Source organism: Nipponia nippon, unplaced genomic scaffold (genome assembly GCF_047370975.1).
Source record: "Nipponia nippon isolate SJK-2023a ecotype South Korea unplaced genomic scaffold, ASM4737097v1 scaffold_13, whole genome shotgun sequence".
Classification (NCBI taxonomy): Eukaryota; Metazoa; Chordata; class Aves; order Pelecaniformes; family Threskiornithidae; genus Nipponia; species Nipponia nippon.
In genome coordinates, this window is record NW_028262324.1 from 3,573,882 (window position 1) to 3,596,304 (window position 22,423).

At 37.9% G+C, this 22,423-nt stretch overlaps 1 protein-coding gene across 7 annotated transcripts in view; it reads right to left on the minus strand.

Moving 5' to 3' along the window:
* The window catches only part of PTPRT (protein tyrosine phosphatase receptor type T), a 472,716-nt gene that overhangs the window by 260,848 nt on the left and 189,445 nt on the right, over positions 1-22,423 (minus strand). For all 7 annotated transcript variants that reach the window (XM_087749578.1, XM_087749577.1, XM_087749574.1 and 4 more), the window contains exons 5-6: positions 20,039-20,154; positions 17,579-17,753 (exon numbers count right to left, since the gene is read on the minus strand). In XM_087749578.1, coding sequence (XP_087605704.1) covers positions 17,579-17,753; positions 20,039-20,154 — 291 coding nt within the window. The remainder of the gene's footprint in view (positions 1-17,578; positions 17,754-20,038; positions 20,155-22,423) is intronic.

Below are 22,423 nucleotides of genomic sequence, written 5' to 3' on the forward strand. Positions count from 1 at the left end.
AGAGACATAGTAGGAGGATAAGTAATGTGGAAAGCTCCGGTTCCAACGGACATGCAGAAGAATGCAAGGAGGGGTGGATTTAAGTGCATATATAGCCCTGCGCATGGCCGACACTCCTACAGATGGTGGAAGCTGACCACTGTCAACTAAGATTGAGAAGCTCCAGTCAAGTCCTCTGACATCCATCTAGGTCTCATCCCAAAACAACCCTCAGTGCAAACGAACCATATATAACTAAATGAAAACATGAATTTTCTCACTATCATGGGCCTAAGCAGTGCATTCAAACAAAAAGTCAATGTGTATACCTGCTGCACTGGATTAGCTGCTAGGATCACAGAGCAACATGCATAGATTCGAACGGCACACTTGTTAGGTCTTAATGATACAAATGCACATCCCTACAAAATTTTGTTTTCCTTTTCTTCTTGGATATGTATTTCATGCAATATTAACCACGCCCCATCCTTCACAATTTTATTACCCTAATTAAGTTTGCATTTGTTAATTTTCCTGAAAATTGAACCCAGCGGGGTTTTACTGAATACTTCTTTTTCTCTCCAAGTGATGGTTCCAAACAGGAATATAATAACATCTATAATGAAAGGCAGGCTGTGGACCCTACCAAGATATGTGACAACTCATTTAACATATAAATTGTTTGAGGTATTATTTCAGGTAAGTGATCCTAATGCACTGCCACATTTTATGCCATTAGCCTCAGGGCCCCAAGCACAGTCATTTAGTTAGATATCATGTTAAGTCCCCTGGGTTCAGTTTTTCACAAATGTTAAACAAGTACAGGCTCAGATTTGCAGTAGAGTAAATGCTTGCTTTCACACATGTGATACAGTGCACAGCAAGATCTGTACCTATGCTTGTACTCCTGGATGACTACATCCACTGTCCTAACTACATAGACTACTTTAAGCTTCCCGTGGCATACAGCTACAGCCACTTTAGAAATAATAAGAAATAATATGTGCATTAAGTACAGCTATGTTGAGTATTCATTTTAGTGGTCTAATGAAATGGCCTCAGAGGTCAAGTGCCTCAGTCGCTTATGCAGTTAATTGAGAAAAGCAGATGCCTTTGAGGCTCTCAAGAGAAAGATATGGTCTGCTCAAGTTTAGGTACTCCGCTCTGGCAGATTGGATGCCATGCATTGTCAACTAACAACCAAATTTCTGTTCAAATGCTTCTGAGAATTACAAACACCACCAGAAGTACTGCCTTTTAGTTTGTGTCCTGTCTCCATCTATTTACAAATGTCTAGCAAATACCCAATTTGATTCTCTACTGTGCATGTAGAATGACATTTTCCTTTAAGGAGCCTTAAAGCACAGGAGGTTCTTGATGTGTGAGGCATATACTACTGTGACATTGAAGCAATTTTTGAGTAATATCTGTAATCAGAGCTACTACCCAGGTCAGACAGGGAATGCTAAGTATTGAAAAAATACAGTTAAAAACAAACAAACCAAAAACTATCTAGATCTCTAAGTATTACATGCCTTTTTTGAATAACCACTAGGTAATACCTGGGGAGAAAACAGCAGAAGAGAAGAGCTAAGTGTTCTGTTCCTTTACAAGCATATAGCCTCACTGGCCAATCTGCAGACCACATAGTTCAGATTTGGCAGGTATAGATCGCTTTTTCCCTAAAAAGAAATTCTAAGATGAGCAAATCACGATGGAGTCTGCAGTGATCAAGGGGACAAGAAGGTAGAGGTAATCAACAGTTGTGCTGCAAGTTAGATTCTTTTGTGCTTTGTACTAATATAGTTTGGGGGTTTGTTTCAATTTTTTGTTACTCAAATACATTTTGTTGCAAAGCATTTCCGAATCATAGTTTGATTATAAAAGTTGACTCATTTCTCCCCATGGATATAAACATAGTATCTCACATATCCAGTAACAAGCTGAACTTCTTTTTACTCTCAATTTGTGATACAACTGCCCGGAACATTAGTTTGTTCAATAGACACAAATGGTAAGAGAAAGAACACACTGGAGACTGTAACTTGTATGCATCAGACACCAAATTCTGCTTAGCAATGCCCAAGCAATTCTGGTTTAATGGAGAAACAAAAATAAAAAAAGGCGACATTTTGCATGCAGTATTCTCATGACTTATTTTGAAATAAACTGGCTTTCCTCTTTTGTTTTTTACAAAAACACTTATAAAGCAATGGGTATCAATAGTGCAGTCCCCATACTAGGAACTGCACTGCTGTAATTTTAAATAATCCTCTACTATTCTGGAGTAACCCTAGCAACTCAAATGTCTTACTGGCCAATTATTAGTTATTTTCTCCATTCACTTCTACCAGAATTACCTACTGTATTTTCCTTTGTTCAAATTGGAAACAGGATAAATATACGTTGCAGAAACCAGAGGGCCATTTGTCTATTCTTACTGACAAAACTTTGATTGATGTAAGGAAAATTATCACCTCACCTGCACCAAAACATTTTGATATGGACAGACATGTCGATGAGTGGATAACATTATGGCCTGTCACTTGAATTGCTGCTCTAGAGAACAGCTAATGAGAAAGAGAAGTAACGGGTACATATAAAAACATTAGAACTGACACAAAGACGTACAATGGTATTACCTAGGACAGAAACCTCCCTTTTTTATTTTTTCAAGCAGGTAGTACAGCATATACCAGTGAATGTAGTAAATATTGGAGGTTGCTAATTTAGTGTACATGAACCACCAGAAATAATTGTCATCTAGAGTACCTCACCAACTGCACAGTATTAAACTTTGAAGGGTATTTCTTCATGCTCTCAAGGGATTTTCAGATCATGCTTTGAGTAGGAGAATTTGCTTTCCTGTAGTTCCTGGCAGTGTCATTGTGGAAGCCCTTTCTCAGTTAAGTAGCAAGTCCATTGCTGATGTACTTGCCTCTACACTATTTATTTTTTCCTGCTGACATCTCAGAGAAATCTGATCCATCGCTGCCGTTCATTACTGCTGCAGCACTTTTGAAGCAGAGATACAATCCTCTGCCAAAATTCAGGAACAACCCCCAACCCAAAAAGCCTCGGATTAAGGTGCAGGCTCCTGAAGAAAGTTCAGCTGTCACTGGAGCTGTCCCTGAGTAAAGATGGGACTGAGGGTGCTTAGGCTTTATAGAGTTAAGCAAATCATACAAGTACATCATATAAAAATATTCTGGAGTGTTTTGCACGCCTTTAGAGGTCACAGACATTCAATGTTGTGCATATGCCAATTCATATGCTGTTTCCACAGAAAATTCAAGCCATTCACTAGACAAGCCAGCTTGGATACTAAGCACTAAGTTGTATTTTTTTCAAGTAAATACATCTGTTCAGTTCTTGCCCCCCCTAGTTTCGCTCCATTTGACTATCTTCTAGCTATAACGGCTAGGGAGGTTCTATCTCAACTAACAGCGAGTAGCATTGTAAGCCACAGAAAAAAGGCTCACATTTAAGGTCAGGTTGTAGGTCTACCTATCTGAAATTTTCAAGTCAAACTTGAAAGAAAAAAAAAAACAGCTAAAGCTGCCAACCTACTGAGATTTGAGCAGCAAAAATAAAACTTAATTGATAAAAACAGAACCTTTGTTAAGCACCAGAAAGTTTTAGATGTAAAAACATCTAGCCATTAACCGTTATATTGAGCAAGCAGCATCTTAAGTGTTCATATAAATCCAAAGTTTTCCAAGACTAACCCAAGGCTGGATTCTGCCTATCTTACACATCACAGTGTTAACCTACGTAATTAACAACAAAAGCCCTATAAGTTTACTGTGAACCTTAATTAAGATTTTCCTACATGTTTGTGCTCCAGTCAACCCCTTGTATTGGTCTGGAGAGGTAAACATTATCACACAGCCTTTACTCCATCAGTCTGATCATTCAGTCAACACAGGCCTCCTTACAGTTTCTGTGATAACCAGGATGGTATTACTCTGGCTGGGAACCTTCCCTCTTCCCTTCCCACCTAAAATCCCCCCAAATGTTAGCTGAAGCAAACTTCAGGATTTGTGCCAAAAATCCCACCTCACCTCTCATATTAAGTGCAACAAACACTATTATCACCACCCCTAGTAATGTAATGTCACAGATGTAATAGGCAGGCACATCACAAGTGTCTGCTAACCTGTTAAGTCATATGAAAACTAGGTGAATCTTTCTTCACCACTCAATACTTATCTTTTTTTCAGGTTTTTATGATACATAGAGTTTCAGAATACCCTGCAGATAACAGCACTCCTTCCATCTTTCACGTCTCCTGGGCTGTATATCTGCTTATTTTCAGTTTAAAGCTCAGCCTTGAAACATACTTCTTGATTTAGGTTGTTCCCTATGAGAGACTCCAAAGTATTATACTGAGCAATCAATTCTTTCTCTTTTCTCACAAAATGCATTTTGAGGCAGTAATAAATGCTAGAAATTCCAATATACTGCATGGTATGCTGTTCACTACGATAGCTGTAATGATAGGTGATTGGTCTTGGTATTTCCACAAGAAGCATTCCAGAGCCTGTGAGAAATTGGGGAAGATTGAAACTACCACACAATACTCCTGCAAAAAAGGAAAAGGGTGAGAGAGCCAGCACCAAACAAGACCTGAGTCTCATTTATTCCAGAAGCATATGCATTTCATTTTCCATTATGGCCAAACTACCAGTTCACCTAGTTGCTGATGACAGACAAGTTGCCGATGCTCACAAAATATTTCCAAGTGCTTTATTCCTATTAGGGCTAAAGCACATAAATACAGAAAGAAACACAAGGAATTCTGAAAAACTTTTACTAAAATCCAACTAAAAACCCAGAAAATTTACTTCCTAGATGAGGCACTGATCCTCATAGCATATGCTATGGAGCTGAGAAACACAAATGACAGTGATGGAGTTCACAGCTATCAGAGCAAGAAGGCCACAGACAATATCACTTCATTTATCCTTTTGCTCACATTTTTGCTAGCCAGTTCAATGTTGATAAAACAGCACACGGTTCCCGAGGCACTCGTGCACTGATCCAAAGGCTAGGGACAGTAGGTGTGCAAGAGCCCCCATACTCCCTCGAACTATCTCAAATCTGACATGCCAGGGAACATATCTTGGTACTATGGAACAAGTTCAGCCTTCATGGTGTGCAAGTGCACACACAAAAATACCTGCACGTCCCAATTATGAAAGCTTTTCTGTGACAGAAAAATGCCTTTTGGGGGGGCTCAAGACATTTCTTTTTTTCTTTTTGTGACAGACACCAAAAGGCTGTCTGACAAAAACAATAATGTTAAGTTTTACCACACCTGAACTGAAAACCATCAACTTCCATCAAGTCTCCATTAGCCATTCCTTGAGGCATCCAGTGCATTTGGTTATTAACACATCTATTATTTGTTACTATATTGAGTCCAGAAGTTCATCATATAGGCAATGACCATCTCCTGCCACATGAAACAATCTGAAACATTCTGTGTGAAAAACTGCTTTTTCTTAAGCATGTAGTACATGTTTATAGTTCCTTTCTTTGTCACTGTTGAAGAGGCTTGTGTTAGAATTGGGGAGGGGAGGGGGGGGGAATAAATAAAAAAATCTATGCACTTAAAAGTTTCCCATTCCATAGCAAGAAAGAAAACAAACACGGTAAACAAAAGTGTTCATTGTGGAAACAAAAGAGAATGTTTCACAAATATATGTGAAAGTCCCGTTTGAAATACTTTCCCCAGAACTGACAGCAGCACTTCAACACAACAAGGGACCTTGCAAAGATACTTAAGACACTTAATGTAAGTTAACCAAGCCAAGATCATGGTCAATACAAGTTCCTACACAACAACAAACCAGTCAATACTTCAAGATTTATTATATTTAGCAGAAAGATTTAAGATCTGACTGTTAGATGCAAAAGCTGGAAACGTCTGACTGGAATAAGGTATAGACACTAAGCAGTGAAGATAATTAAGTATTTAAAGAGCTTACCTAAGGGTGTTGAGATTTTCTATAATTTAAAAACTTTTAATCATGATCAATCTCTTTTGAAAACTATTCTGCATTATTTATACGGTATTGCACATGATGCAAGAATTACTTGTAAATTCTACGGCTTGCATATTGCAAAAGGTCAAATTAGATTAAACATTTTTTCTTTCTGTCTTTACATCTGTAAGTGAGATGAGATACATTGAAAACAATAAAACTTCCTTATGAGTATAGAACGGCTACACCTGGGGCTGAGGCATACAGAAAATTCAGATCTTCTATTTTGAAAGTAAATCTTGGAAGAGAGAACAGTCTAGTTCCTACTGAAACTATCACAGCTTTAATGAAGAGTATTAAAATTTCTTTTTTGCTCAGGAAATACCAATAATCCTACTGCAAAGACTATAACAGTACTGTGATTCCAAAAGGTGACATAAAAAGGAATTATGGTGAATTTGAGGATAATTCTATAACAGAATGAGTTTCCTCAGACTCCTTGACAAAATGCAGTGTTAACTAATGCTAAATTATATTGAATTGACAGAGCTTTGGAGAGGACCATGCATATGGTGAAAAGGTTACATCTTGGAGACAAAGAATGTATTTTTCCTAATTATTGTCAGTATGCAATTCAATTCTAGATAGCAGAGTTAAGCCTTGTCTGCCTTCAACATGTCACCTGATCCACACAGCCTTTAATGTAGTCCTGTCCTTTCTTAGTCAGCAGTAGAAAATAAACAGAGCACTCAATTGTCAGAGGCCGTTTACAAAATCAAGACTCACACTCTCAGAGCTTTGAATACACAATTTAATATTGGTATCAAGTGAACATCCCCAATTTTAAATCCTGAAAAAGAAATTACTGAAAAAGTATTACACTTAGGACTTCTCATAGTCAGATATATAGAAATTTATGCAAAATGCTTGTCCACTGCATGATTTCAGTTCTCAAGAGCATATGGGTTTGTGACTACAACAATAATCATAAGAATTTCCACAAGCTAAGTGATTGCTGCATGCTCTGAATGGCCTAACCAATAGGCAACAAAACCAATGTACCAAAATCCTTGGTCATCCTTCATGTACCATAGTCTTGACCCAAGGCCAACAATAATAAATGATTTGCAAGACTCATCAAGTAGAGTAAAGGTATGTTAACAGCGGTAAGGTTAAGTAGAAGGGAGATGGTAGAAAACAGTGTAAGAGAGCAAGCACCAAAGTGCTTATATTTAGAGTTTCAACCTCAAAATCATGGAAAATACTGACAAATTACTATTTAGTGAGCAACCTGGGTCAGAAGACTGAATAATACCATAGCGCTGATTAAAAGTCAATATGATATGGTCAGCAGTGTTCACAAGGGTCAGTCAAAAACTCATAAGCAGCAGCAGCAACAACAAAAGAAGCATTTGCCACAATATGAAGGAAAGAAAAGAGAAAATTAAGGAAGTAAGCAATCCAAACCTCTTCCATTTTAATTTGTGTCTGTATCTTGCTGAGGGAACAGTTTGTAATTTGTAGTCTGTCGTGTAATTCAGTATTAGCTGCAGGCTAAGAAATAGGACAGTAAAGCATATGCAAAGACTGATTTATAGGATCCAAAGAGAGAGAGCCTAAGTCTTGCAGCTATTTGCATCTTCCTCACACACAAACAAGCACTGATGGAAAGTCTCCTGCTGAGAAAGAGAGAGAGGCAAGAAATGCACTGGAGAGAAACCTGGTTAAAAAAAAAAAAGAAGAAAGGGACTGGAATAACTTCTTCAGAGAGGGTTTTTTACATATTTGTGCAGCATAGCAGAGCACAATGCTGCAGCTGAAATTATTCATAATAAAAGGTAAGTTAGAAAAATCAGCAACACGAGGAGAGGTCTATGAACAAGCCAAGCCAGAGTTTTGCAAGGTCCACCTTGAAGGTGTTACAGCATAGCTGTTCAGCGGGCAGTATGGACTGTAGAGAGCTAGGAAACATCATATTATGTTTTTTCCTTCTCAAATTCATAGGCTAATGATTAAAATAGTGGCAGAGCTTGCTGTAATCATCACCCTATTTAACTGCTGCTCAGCAGGTTTCTGCTCTTAGATCTGAAGCGTTCTTTAAAGTCACAGCAGGACAGGGGTAACAGTGAAGATGTGATCTGAACCAGTATCCCAGCACCAGTAAAAGACAGCAACAAGCAGTGGTAGTTAACATGGCAGAAGATTAATACATCAAATCAAAGCTGAAAAACAGCACAACAGATTTTAGGGTGGTGATTCCATGAGAAGTGTATTTCATCATCTTATAGCTAGAACGGATGCTGGGAAATTACTTGCTCAGAAAAATGAAGCATTCTTCAATTGCATAGAGATGGAGGAGGACTGCAAAATCTCAATTCAAAACTGCAGTTTTGGCTATATTCTTGCCTCAAATAATCTCACTGTTGAGTGGGGAACTAACTTCAAAGTGATCATTCTTTCCTTAACACAGGAACATGCTCTTTAATACCTTCATTCAGATAGGACAAATGCAAACATAACCAACACTCCGCTTCTCCCTGGAGTTCAGTTATACTGGCTTTGAAAGCAAAGTAGCTCAGCTCCATCAGTCAGAGGTAAATGCTATGCAAACTTTAAAAATCCCATTCACCTGAATACCTAACACAAGCTTGCTGAATGGCCTCCATTCAGCACCGCTAACAGACTTCAAAAGACTTCTGTCATCTCCTAGCTTCGAAGCTTAAAAGATTCTGGAGCTGCTATAATGCTAATATGCTTAGCTCTGAACTCAAGCATTCAGTGTTTACAAAGCTCCATCATTCTTTCCTCCAAAACTTGCAACCTTCTTTACCTTAAGACGAGAGCTTCAGCTTGTAAATGCCAACCTCCAAACCCAGCAGAGTAGTTTAACAAGTGCCCATACAGTAGATCAGTTGCAGCATATGTAGTGGTATGCTCAAAAGAAAAGGAGGTTAGAAAGGTGTGTACAACACACAGACCTGTAAGTCTGTAAGAAGTCTGAGTACACACGAGAGAGATTGTTTAAGAAAGGGTTAGACCTCAACACAATCAAAGGTCATTCAAGATGTACAGAGGGAAAAAAGCTAAGTAAAATAAATCAAGGTAAGGTGGTCTTTAGCACAGATCACTGGGAACCAACATATTGCTTTTAACTGTTCTATCTCTTGCTTTGCAAATTTTTTAAAAACAATACAAATAAATATAAAGGCTGGGCACACATTTCATACATCGTAATAAATCCAACTATGCACTAAGCAGACTCACAGTATGCTGCCAACAACGAGTAAAGCTTAAACCAAGGCAAAGATGGCTGGGGAATTCATTAGCACCTTGCTCAAGAAAGAAGTTGTCCCTTCCACAAGTGATTTTGAACTTAGTTCAGTCGTCCTACAACCAAAACAATACCTTTGCAGAAAGCCTATTAGCTGCAGTAACTACTGTATCTCTGAAAGAGATCAGTAACTACACTTCTTTACACTCTGTCTAGCGCTGCAAAATTTTTAAAAGTTCCAATAATCACATTGGTCTGAGGCATCTGCACCTACAGAAACAGTCTACTCCCTTCACTGGAAATGCATTTGTTTCTCCTATACAGATGGGATCTATAGGTCTCACTGTATCGTAAATACACTCTTTGTTTTGCTGGTTTATTCTTAAAGGCTCTCATATTAATGATCATCCTTTCATACTCAGAAATCTGATGCATCCTTGCCTGCATTTCGTATTAAGCAAAGCACTATTTTTTTAGGATTTTTTTTCTGCTGCAACAGAAGTAATATTTTGATGTGAAAAGGCTATTTTTCCTGCTGAGATAACAGCTCATACCCAACAATTATATCTTACAAGTGTCCAAGTATGCCTAAATCATACCAGACTCTTCACCGACATCCAAGCAGTGGATGACAACATCCACGTATGGTGGCAGATGATACTTCAAGGGGCTTCTCTTGAATGAAAAGCATTTAACAGGATTGTAACCACAGGGTGGGTCAATTCTATTTTCCATAAAGCCCATTAATAACTTCCCTACAATTAAACAGGCAGAAGAAAGATGAGCAGAAGAGAGTTAACAATGAAGAAACAAAGAACAATGAAAAGCTGCCAGACACATTTTACAACAGCACACATCTGGTGGTCTGAGTTACTAACCTATCCACTGCAAGAAAGATTCCAGTTAGCAAAGGCATTTGGGATATGTCCTTAGCATTTGATGCTCTTTTCCGAGCATCGACAGTCCTGAATTAATTTCTGTGCTGTTGCCTTAAATGTTCTTGATAAGTTTAACTAGAAACTGAAAAGGCCAAGAGTTCTGACTACAGGACATAAACCACAGGGACAATCTAGCAGGAACACACTCTACTAGAAACAGCAGCACAGGTTGGAGAAAAAGTGATATAAAGTTAATTCTGTATTTTGACTACACTTGGAAAGCATGCTAGAAAGCTAATGGGGAGGAGAAGTAATACTGGCCAAGTAACTGCTACTCCTCCCTTCCTTTTAAAAAAAAAATAAATGAAAACTTGTAGTTGCAAGACTCAGCACAATGGAAGCTTCCGGCATTGAAAACCCAAGAATTCAAGTTAATAGTTAACACTCTTTACACCCAGCAGCAATATACTAGAAAGTCGCATTACTGCTATCTTTCTGCAAGGAAGCATGAAATATGTGAAATTACCTTGTCCATACTTTTCAAACCTAAGTGTAATCCTAGGTAGGCTGAAACACATTCATTTGTGTTTTGCCAGCATCCCTGTTTCATCCAGCTGCACTGGTTTTAGGGAGCTTTTTCTAAAATAGGAAGTTAACAGATAGGTATGGTTTATTGGAATAAACACCAATAAATAGCATTCTATTTCCACTAATTTTTGGATTGTGTCTTTTATCTGAAGACCAAAATTTAATATAAATTACTGAAGCATTTTTAACATTTTAGGATTGAGGATGCTTTGACAAGACAAAGCATTATTTAGACTTTGATGCCCATTTTCTCCTTTGTATTGTCTGATGAGATAAGGCACCTTGGAATTGCAGATGAGAGAACAAGGCTTATCACCTTTTCTATAGAGGTCTATCCTATAAGATCAATTCATGGAAAAGTCAAGGAAAACAGAGAGAGCCTAGAGAAAGGAGAAGGTCTACCACACAGTGATGCTTTCCTTTTCATTATTTTTGTTCTTTGGAGATTCCTTCTATTCCCTTTGAATGGAGGCAAGAAGGAACATGATACAAATAAAGTACAAAAGACAGTTACTAACCAAAGCAGCAAGAAAGCTCCCTTCTTCTCACAGGGAATCTTGCAAGTTACTCAATTAAAAAAAAAAATCCAAATCTTTTACCAAGTTAATCACACCTTCATATAAGGAAAAGCTATTTCTTAGAGTCTTGAGAGAGAGAAGAAAATAACCCTGACACCCTTCCTCGCTACTACTTAGCTATTAGAGCTTTCTTTAAGAGCAATGAGGACTCCTTCCCCCATGACTTCCAGTCAGCAGAACTGCAGTTGACATGAGCTGTCTGCTCACCACACCACAGCAGTAAACTGGTACCCGAGATGCATCAGGGAGGCTTGGAGGCAATTCCACAAACAAGGAAGGAAGAAACAGCTTTCCATACACTCCTCGTCCCTCGAAAACTGAAGGATATTTACTCTAGTCCCTTCTGCTTCAAAAAGATTGCTCCCTAATCTTTCTCCATTTATTATTGCATTTATACCTTGTATTTAGTCAAGAACTTTATACATCATCAGCAATGTCATACTTAGAAATCTATACATTAAAACCAAGTCCAAGCAAACTCATCCCATGCCTACCTCTCTACCAGTCTCAAGTGAAATTTCAGTCAGAATAAAAACAGAACTCTTGGACTTACATTTGCCTCAGGAAGAAAAACAAAAAACACAAACCAAACAAAAACCCACAAATGATGCACACCATTAATCTTACAAGTAATTCCTGAAACTCAACTCAGTGGTGTGATAGGAAAGCCATTATAATTTCCCAAGCAGCTACAATCAAGATAAAGTTTAAGACAGTACTCCTTGCTCGTTTTACACAGAAACAGAAGGGCTACTGAAGAGAGAGATATAAAAAGTTGGGAAAAAATATAGATTGAATTGTCAATACACTATTACTTTACAAACTTTCCTTGTGCCCCAGCTGTAGCTTTGTATTCTTCCTGGATACGCTTATTCTAATTTATACCTTGTTGACTAATGTAAACACGAGAAACAAGGAATGCACATGCTGGAACACGACTGCAAGTCTGCGTGGCACTCGGTGCAGTACTGAAAATTGGATCCTATATGTAAAGTATACATTACTCAGTTCTCGAAGAAATGGCTTCATTTCCCACTTCTATTTTGGAGGTTAAACAGAAGGAGAAGGAAATGTTTCCTTTTGAAAGAACACATATCGTTCATACTAACTGCTGATTTCTGTGGAACAATGGCTTTGTCTTCATATCTCCCCCATCCACTTCACATAAAGATATTAAGTTGGACTGAAAGAAGAGAAAGTGGAGTTAAAGCTCTTTGTGAAAGCAAATGAGTGTTTGTAATCTCTTTGCCTCCCCTCTTCTCACCACACACCCACCTAATGATTGAAACTGAGTTAAAGCAACTGCTATTGGACTACACTGAAATAGACAATTAAACAGAGCAATGACAAGTTCAAGTAATTACCAGCCAGATGCGAACACCAAGGGAGGGAGTATTACGTTCCCTACACCACTGTGACTGCAAAAAAATAAAGGAACGTACGTGGCTTTTTCAGACACCCTGCAATCACGAAGCCATTCTCCCTTGTTCAGTCATTTCAAAGCCAGCATAACCTTCACAAATGGTTTGCATGCACACACACACAAAACCCATTCTGTGCCGGGGTAGTGTTCAAAAGAGCAACATCATTACATGCTTTATCAAATCAATATTTAACTTCTCATGGTACAGTACATGTAAATTCTGCAGACTGAATCTATTTGTGTAAATTGGGAAAAATAGAGAAAGAGATAGCACACAGCCTGAGGGGAACCCTCATTATCACAGCTTTACTGATACTATTGGTAGCACCAGCAAGAGACTTTCTCCTGTTCACAAGGTGATAACTTTGAGGACCTTGATTAATGTGCATTACTCAGGCAGAGGAATTCAAATCTTTCCAGCACCTTCTGAGATGTGGAGGAGTTTGATAAGTAGCTGGAAGGCATGAAAATTCCTATCTGAACTTATTAATGCACACTAGAAAAAATACTTTTTAAACAGCAAAATCTAAAATGTATATGTACCACAGCTGAGCTTATCTCCTAAATGGTTCCAAGGGAGGGAATGGACTCATTTCTTCTACCCACCCTGATGGCAAAAGAGGATAGTTGCAGTACAGTGCCTACTTTTCATATCAACACCCCCAATCTGCTGAGTGAAGTATGGGGATTTGAGTACCTCCACAGAAACAGTAGTTATATTACCCCATGACAGGAAGGATATTATGTTGATTTTAATGAGTACGTTTGGCATTAATACCTTGGGGTATAGAATTATCCATGCATCAGGCATGAAAACAAATTAAAAAAAAAAAAAAACAAACTACCACAAAAAAAAAAACAACCAAAAAAATCCCAACCCAAAACAAACAAAAACTTTGAAGAATCTTTTTCATATCCATCACCTCTCTCAGTAATTGCTTTATATGAAGTGAAAGACACCAGAGTTTGAGACCATCCTTAAACAACTACATTGAAGGCAATTATATTTTTATCCCAGGAACAAGCTCTACTCTAGAGTACACATGTAACGCCGTATTATATACTTTCATACCTACACTGCACTTGTTTTATTCAAGTAAACCTCTGGAGGGCCTGATGCAACATTTCTAGGGCCAGCTGCAGCCCAAGATCAGGCTCAGATGTAGAACAGAGATGTTTTTATTTCTTACTACTTTTAAGCACCAGAAAGCTCTTTCTCCTAATAGGACTTGCTGCTGTTTAATAATTAACTGAAACTATTCTGGACACAGCTCCAATAATAAATACTGAGATAGTCAAAATGCCTGTGCAGGTTTTCTGTGATGAGTCTGCCTTATAATTATGAATCTGGACTTTGCACAGTATATTTAATACTGGAGAAGCTTAAATATATACATTTATTTAAATGTCTAATTATTTAGCACTATTTTCACACTTGAGTATCTCAACTCTGATAACTTGATAGGGGTTTTTTGTTGTTTTGGTTTTGGTTTTTTTTGTTTGGTGTTTGTGTATGTGTTTGGTTTGTTTTGTGTTTTTTTAAAATTCCAGTGTGTACTTATGAGGTAAAGACTCAGATCACTATAGTGGTTTCCACTGTGTACCTGGTGAGTTAATAAACAGACGGTGCAATTATAGTGACAAGTATCATACCAGAAAAGACCTAGAGAAAAAATAGTAAGCAACTCTGAGAACAAACAAACAAACAAACAACAAACTCTGGTGTCACTGAGGGCATCAGCTTCTCGCATCTAAAAACCTTAAAAAAAAAGAGTGACTGATAAAAGACGAGCTGTCCCAAATATCACAAGAATGACAGAAAGCCACTCAGTTAAGAGACAGACTGTTTTTCATCACTGTTGACTAACTGAACACTTTGAAAATCAACTAAGACAAAACTGAAGAGAACTTGAACATACCCTTGGAGGTCTATAGAGGGGCTTTACTGAGTACTCCCTACCCCTGTAGTAGCAGAACAGACCCTAAGAAAATGCCATAAACCTTAAAAGAATTTGCATCAGGTAGCAACAACACAATTTTAAGGGACTTCCTGAAAGTGAAAACCTCACAAAAACTGGCTCCTGAAAAATAGGTTAGAGATACTGTAATATTCACTCTTTATCAGCTCCCACAGATTCCCACCATGTATTGAGTAATTAATTTAGGCATCCAGAATATCTGAATGGGATCAGGAAATAAAAAAGAATTGCAAACAAACCTCCGTACACGCACACAGAGTTTAAAATGTTATTCACAACCTTACATAATGTGACAGGTGTCCTGAAAGGACACTATCATTAATACATACCTTAAATTATAAGATTCCAGCCAATTTCCACAGTATTTTAAACAATCTTTACACAAGCAAAACCTACATTTAGTTCAGAATATGAGTAACTGCCACGCAGCTTTTACTGAAAAGAAAATTACAGAGAAGCAGCATTCCATTCGCATGCGATCAGTATAGCAAGATGTAGAATCTCTGGGTTTTTTGAAAACCACCCTGTACAAAATTGTATTAAATTACTATATGTGCAACAGTGAGAGATAAGAAATAGAGAAGAGCTATTTCCACTAGAGCACCAAAGGATGGTAAGGTGTACAGAAGGAAATGATAGGTTTCCCTGGCTTGACTATTATGATTCTAAAGTGCAAAGAGAAGAATAAATGTATTGTCATTTATACAAGCCTTGCAGCAGTCAGAAGACAGACGGGTATTAGCATAGACAGCAAACAGCTCTACAGAAAAGCATTTTCACAGTACTACAAAGGTATCTCCTGCCACTAAATATACTGTAATAATTTGAAACCAATAAAGTCATGATCTTTTGTATAAGATTTCCACTAATTACTTTACAATAATATACTGTTCTTAGTAAAGATGTCCACATAGACAAGTAAGGTGAGGACTTGGTGGGGGGCAGAAGGTGGTGCGTGTTTAATTTCATTGTCATTTCATTTGCTGAAATAGGTATCTATTATTCCAATTTAGGGTGTAGAAGTATGTGTATTTCAAAGCAAAATCTCTCTTTCTGTATCTATCAAATATTATCATTTAATATTGAGAAATGTAAATTACTCTTTCCTTTCTCAATACTACAATAAAACATCTTATGCATAAGGAAGCAAATCTTTTTATTAAAAAGATACACAGATACACTTATAAACCTTAACCTTTGTTGAAGAAATCCGCTATGATTTTATGTTCAACTGATCAAGAAAAAGCACGTGAAAAGCAGAGTATTATCTTGGATTTAGTGGGTTTAGGGGCAGGACTATCAATTGAGCAAAACATCAATTACAGACTAATTTAATGTATACCCAAGTACATTATTGCAATTCAATAAACATCTCTTCAGAATTAAACAATTCCAATTTGCTTTCATTTCAGCTTGTCTGCATTCATTACAAATTTGCTATTTATGCACAGTAAAATTAGTCATCCTGTTTGGAAGCACTCATCCATGCAATCCCAGCGTGTCACAGTGCTGCATCAAACTAACCTCATATGAACCACTTAACCTTACCTGCTTACTAAACAGGAGCAAAGAGCAGAGGAGTGTACCTTCCCATAACAATATTACTCTCCTAAAATTTCTTCTAGCTAGGTGTCTGCCCAAGTAATCCAGCAATGAATCTGTCAACTTCTCTCCTGGTGGACATCCAACCATTCATGTTTATAACTTATTCTTCTGGTTTTTTTTTCCTTCTCATATTGTTGAACATGAAAGTGTCAGGCACCTACTCAACCTTGCATATTCTGATACTTGGTTGCTCTGGAAGAGTGCCTTCCCTCTATTTAGCTATGATACAATACTAGATATGCTACTCCTGGCAACTCAGTTCCATTTTAATCATTAATTCATTCCTCTGGATTTGAACAATGCAAGATCACCGAGTGGGAATTGAAAGCACCTGGGATCTAACAGGAGCATTCTCTCTTTACAGTCTGTGTAGCCTGAATATCTGTACCATGCAACACTATATTTAAGGCATTGTGGAGGCATCAGTATACTCATCATGAAATGACAGAGTAAGTTGGCAGAAAGTACTGCAGTGGACATAAAGTGATCTCATTTCTACAGCAGCCCTCCATTTTGACAGAAAAGTGAAACATTCAGATCAATGAAATGATACTCTGTGAGCAGACCCATACTCCTCCCATTTGACATCCCCCCCACCCCAAACACACAATGTCTCAGGAGCAACTTTGCCACTTTCTGGTCGCTCCGCCTAAGAGCCAGTAAGCATCCCTGTGGTGCAGCTCCAGGTAAGTTAAAAAAAAAAAAAAAAAAAGCAGCACAGTAAATAGCACTTCACTGCGTGTCTCGTGGAGGCAAGATTAAGACACATCTTGCATGTGTCAGGCACGGTATCGGCTCTTGAATCACAGTAAATGACAGGGCTAAAACCCTAGCATCCTTCAAGAACTACTGAGAACTACTGATGTTTCTACTGTGTACTTCAGGATATCAGCAGAATCAATCCCGTCATTTACTCCCAGCAGCCCTGAGCAGACTCTTCTGACATGCGATGCTCCATCACAAGATTACTATGCCTGATATAATACAGTAAAGGAAGGCAGATGAAGCTGACTGACAAACAGTTTAGTTGGCTACATTAAAAGTATCCATAACTACTACGCATTACTACAAAAGCTTACGAAGAGGGCTGTATGCAGACCAAGTTTCAATTCAAATATTTGTTTTAAGAAAATTATTTAAATTCATGCCACTTTTAACCCTTTTTTCCTACTTAAATTTAATATGAATGAAAGAAAAATGTCCAACAGGATGTCCATTTTTATACATAGATGCCATCTGGGAGGAAATACTCATCTTGCATAAATCTGCTGCTTTAGTGCAACCTACCTTTTACTATTAACTCCGCATAATTCGAAACTCCAGATCCACCATCTGAACGAATGACACATCGGTACTTGCTAATACTGCGTTGAGAGGTGTCAGCTACGCTGACAGTAGCAGAAAAACGTCTATGGTTGACCACTCGAGTGACCATTAATGCTGTGTCCCTTCCATTCCACTGCTGTAAAGGCAGACAAAAATAACGCAAGTTATGAAGACACACAGATTATGCATCCATGTGTAATTCATTCTTTGTTCTGCTACTTAACATTGTTCAGACCCTCGCGTTCACGTCACTAGGTTAGATATTATACAAGCACAATTTTTCAAGAAAAGACTGCTATAGCTGCACCCCTGAAAAATTTACAGGGTTGTATGAACTAGGGCTTAAATGTTCTTACACATACATCTAAGTTTTCACATCTACTTAAATTTTTGAAACATATTTAGGCATTTGATGTGTTATATATCCTGAAAAGGCTGGAGAGTGACAGTTCAGACTATGCAATTGTACACAGTATATTTAGAGGCATGGTTAGGATATGAAAATGAATGGATTTTGTATACCTAGGAAAACACTACAAGTGAACAGATTTTATAAATTTGGCATTTTCCGATGTAAAACTTCGATTTTGAACCAATCTAAATAAATTGGTTGGATGAGCAGACATCCTTATATGTCTAACATTCCTCAATAAACCTCTCTACTAATGCCAGACTACATTTTCCCCAACTGAAAAAGGCACAGCTGAAGAATTAGCTAGTTCTCCACAGCATAAACACCTGAACTTGCTCAGTTGGCGTAGTTTATTAGGAGTTTCAAAGGAAAACACACTGCTGTTTTGCCGATTTCCAGTAACCAGTTTTTGGGGGTGTTTCCAAGGCCATTTTCATTAAATGTTTCAATTTTGGAGAATGGAAAACAGGTTTCCACTAGCAACAATAACGATTTCCTCCCAAACCCCTGCTTCTCACAGGAAAAGGTTCATACTGCTTTAAGTCAGAAGTGTTTGTACACACATCTAGTCATAACTGTGGAAAGATTTCACTGAAAGAACTCAAAAAAGATAAAGAATAAGCCAAAAATATATCTCAGTGGATGCTAAAAGTACACCACAGGTTAATAAATTCCAGATAAAAATGTAATTTTTTAGGAGAACAGCTGTGATTAGAGTACAATTAAAGTGACTGTCAAGTCATTTTTACATGATGCTGACTACATTTCTCACCAACTCAAGCCTTTTTCTCAATACTAATTTTCATTTTTATGATTAGGTAAACTGACTCCTCCCCTATTATTTAAACTAGATTTGAAATTGGTATTCTTAAAGTTTATTAAAACATCTGAAGTCAATAAAAAAGTTTGAGAAAAATCTGTTAATTATTTGACTACAAATGCCATAGCAATCATGACAAAGGCCATTCTTGTCTGCCTCAGATGTTACAAATATGGGGTGGTCAGGCCCTCAGTCCCATCAGCCCAAGCTGAGAATAAAAACTGTTGACTGTCTTAAACATTCTGAAAGTTCACGTTGGCCCTATGTACATGCACAGTACAGATAGCAAGAGGATCCTCTTGTTTGGGATCTTAGGTGTTTAATGGCACAGAAGTTTAGAAGAAGCAAAGAGCTCTAGTCTTTTAAAAGCTTCTAGAAGAGTTCTATGTATAGAGCATGGTAATGCTGGGACTCCACATATCTTGAGCACTTCAAAGGCCAGAAGAAATAATTTTGTCCTTCACTGGGAAACATGTGCTCCACATCTTCTGTTTGATATATGTTCCTTTTCTAACTCTAGAACCGAAAATGAGTTCTTCATATTGTTACTATACCCACCTGAACAGCATAACCCAATCTTTCAAGACCAGCCAGTAGGGTGAAAATATAGACGTTAAGAGAGGGAATGTTTTGGTCTTCTAGTGAGTGACTTAAAGAAACAATTTGCTACCAATGCAGCCAAGGGAAACTGGGAGGAAGAAAAACATTGGGTACAAATTGGTTTTGCCTGTTTTCACCATTCAGGTAGTTATCTCAGACCTTAGAGTAGGTTTCCTTCTTAACATATTGCCACTGACTCTGGGCTGAGGACATTTTTCGAGGGTGAGAGGAAAGAAGATGGCATAATTAAGCAGAAGTGAAGAACTATTCCACTTTTTCTGTCTCTTCTGCTTTATGACTGAGTGCTTACAGGTGCATGCGCATTTGTTTGAAACCAAAATTTTGCTGTCACTGGCCATTTATTCCATTTTCTGTATCATCATTCTGTAGTTTGTCACCTTAAACTCTCACCTAAAAGCAATTTAAGGCAGTTCGCAAAGGATCTTGATGAAAAGATTTCGTCCCACCACCCAGTCTTTTTCTATCTACTTATTTTACTTGAAACAAGTTTAAAAAAAAAAACAACAACAAAAAAACAAACAAAAAAAATGAAACCAAACCAAAAAAAACACCACAGGCATTACTTTACCTGGAGCCAGAGCTTGTCATGCTGTGACCACTTCCCCCCAGCAATGCACTGGAATGTCGCGTTCTGTCCCACATTAACCTCCACGTTCTGAAGTCGTAGGAAATGAGGTGCTTTTCCTAACAAAAGATGGAAAGTATTGCAAGGGTAGGGCAAGGAAGTAATTGACTGTGTTACACCAACACAGACATAAACACTCAGCAAAGCATTAGGGCCTATCCTTGTCAAAGTGATTTTGCAAAATAAAGCTGTCCTTCAGTATTTAACTATTCACTGCAGAGTGAGGTGGACGATGCATCTGACAGAGGATGGCCTAAGCGATCATTCAGAGCTCTGGCACATCTAAAGACAGGCTTAGATCAGATAACAACACAAGTTCATGGCCATCAGCACAATTTCTTACTGTTTGCTATATAGAGTAATCAAGTAGTTTCTTTTCTTCAGAAAACTGTGTTTCTAAAAAGGTCAAAAAAAAAATCAAATGGTTCTGAGCTTGTATGACTGACCCAAACCAAATTTTCACAAGGGTCTTTTTTTCCTTTGTATTTTATTGACTATCAAATACATCCTAGGCCTTTAGAATAATAATGTGTCATTAATATCAAATGAGATATTAAATGAAATATTCATATAACTGACAGCATTGTATCACTGTATTAGTTTGAGATCACTGATATCAGTGTTTTGCTGATACTAAGTTCAGTATTAATTCAATATTAAACCACTGATATTAGGATGCAGACTTTGCATTTGTTCATGAAGGAACTAGATCAGAGAATTATCTTTTTGACTAAATACCAGACTCATTTACCTCTAAATTAACTCACAAGAAAACAAAAAGGATTACAGAAGTGAATCTGACACTTTTAAATGAAATTAGTTCTTGCTGGCCTTCAGAAAGATTGTGCACCATTTGAAAACTTTTAGTAGGACACACTGGAGAGCCTTATGAGACTCTAAAGGTCAGAGTTTTTCAACTTCATCTTTACATTTTCTAATATGATTAGACACTGATGAAATACGTAATTTCAGAGAACATACCAACCCATCTTTTTCTATTAAATCAAATAGCTTCAAAAGGATGTGGGCACCTGTGTCTGCGTGTGCATGAAGCACACACTATACTACTGTAGATACATGAACAGAGAACACATGCCCATACACTATGCCAAATGTTTTTATCTAGCTTCTGTATCGCATTCACCACATGCTCAGTTTGCTGACAGCTCCTGAAAGAGAGTGACTCCGTACCATCGTGCTTTCTGGGGATCAGTAGTTTCTGTCAAAGTTTACTGGAAAACAATCTCTGGGTGACAGTCAGAATGTACTACGTGATGTCTGCAGGCTAATACCACTAATTTCTGCCTGCAGCATAAGGTGGGCAGATACAAGCCAGCTCCAAACACGAAGCTGTGTAGCCTGGGTGAGCGCAGTCACACCAACACCAAACTCCCAGTCCTCAGGTCTGCCCAGCTTCCAGAGCGTTGGGCTGTCCTGTGATTGCAAGTGCTCACGCACACACAGTCAATGAGCTTTTAGCATAATTAAAATTGATACTCCAGTGCCTTCCTTCACAGGACAAAAAAAAAGGCAACACCAGGAAGATTTTTTTTTTCTCCATTACTGTGTCATTAGGGGCATTTCACTGTGTTTTTGCTGATACTTAGGTTTGTCTGCTATACTGTCATCTATGAAGGTAAAGTAGAAATGAAGAAATAACACCAATAATTTCGGTAACCTCCAGGTTCATCAGGAGCTTCATGGTCCCTGTGTTTCCAGTTCTAACAATTGTAAAATGAATATGAGGGGCAAAGCCTGTACAAGTCAATGGAACACATTCTGGTGACATTTACCCTGGTGGCTGTTATCGCTCAACAACAAAAGCAACACTGGGAATCAGACAGGAAAAGCATTTACAAAGACTGCAGAGACCTTGCAGCTTGTAATGAGTTCTCTATGCTGCAGGTTGCAAACTGATTCAAAATGGAGTAGTGAACTGTTTGAATCATTTCAGTTTTGAGTCACCAAGAATGCACTTAATTTTCAAGAAGGACCTGAATATACTTGGAGAAATTAATTTAAAATCAGTTTAAATACTTGATTAAGCAGGGGTGTAGCACAGCATCCCGTCTCTCTTTTTTAAATCCCACAACTTTCTTGCCTAGGCTTTGCCCCATAGTTTGTTCAGCGGCCTCTTTCCCAGTAAAGGGATCAGTCGTCACCCAACATGCTGTGGAACACACACAGACCATTTGGGGGATTTGTTTGGATGCTGCTAGTTATCAGCAACATCTGGTTAATACAGATTGTAAGTATTTCTTAATGAAGTAAATGCACCCAAAGGCCTGAGCAATGAGCACATGGTAAATACAAATATAATTTAGTTAA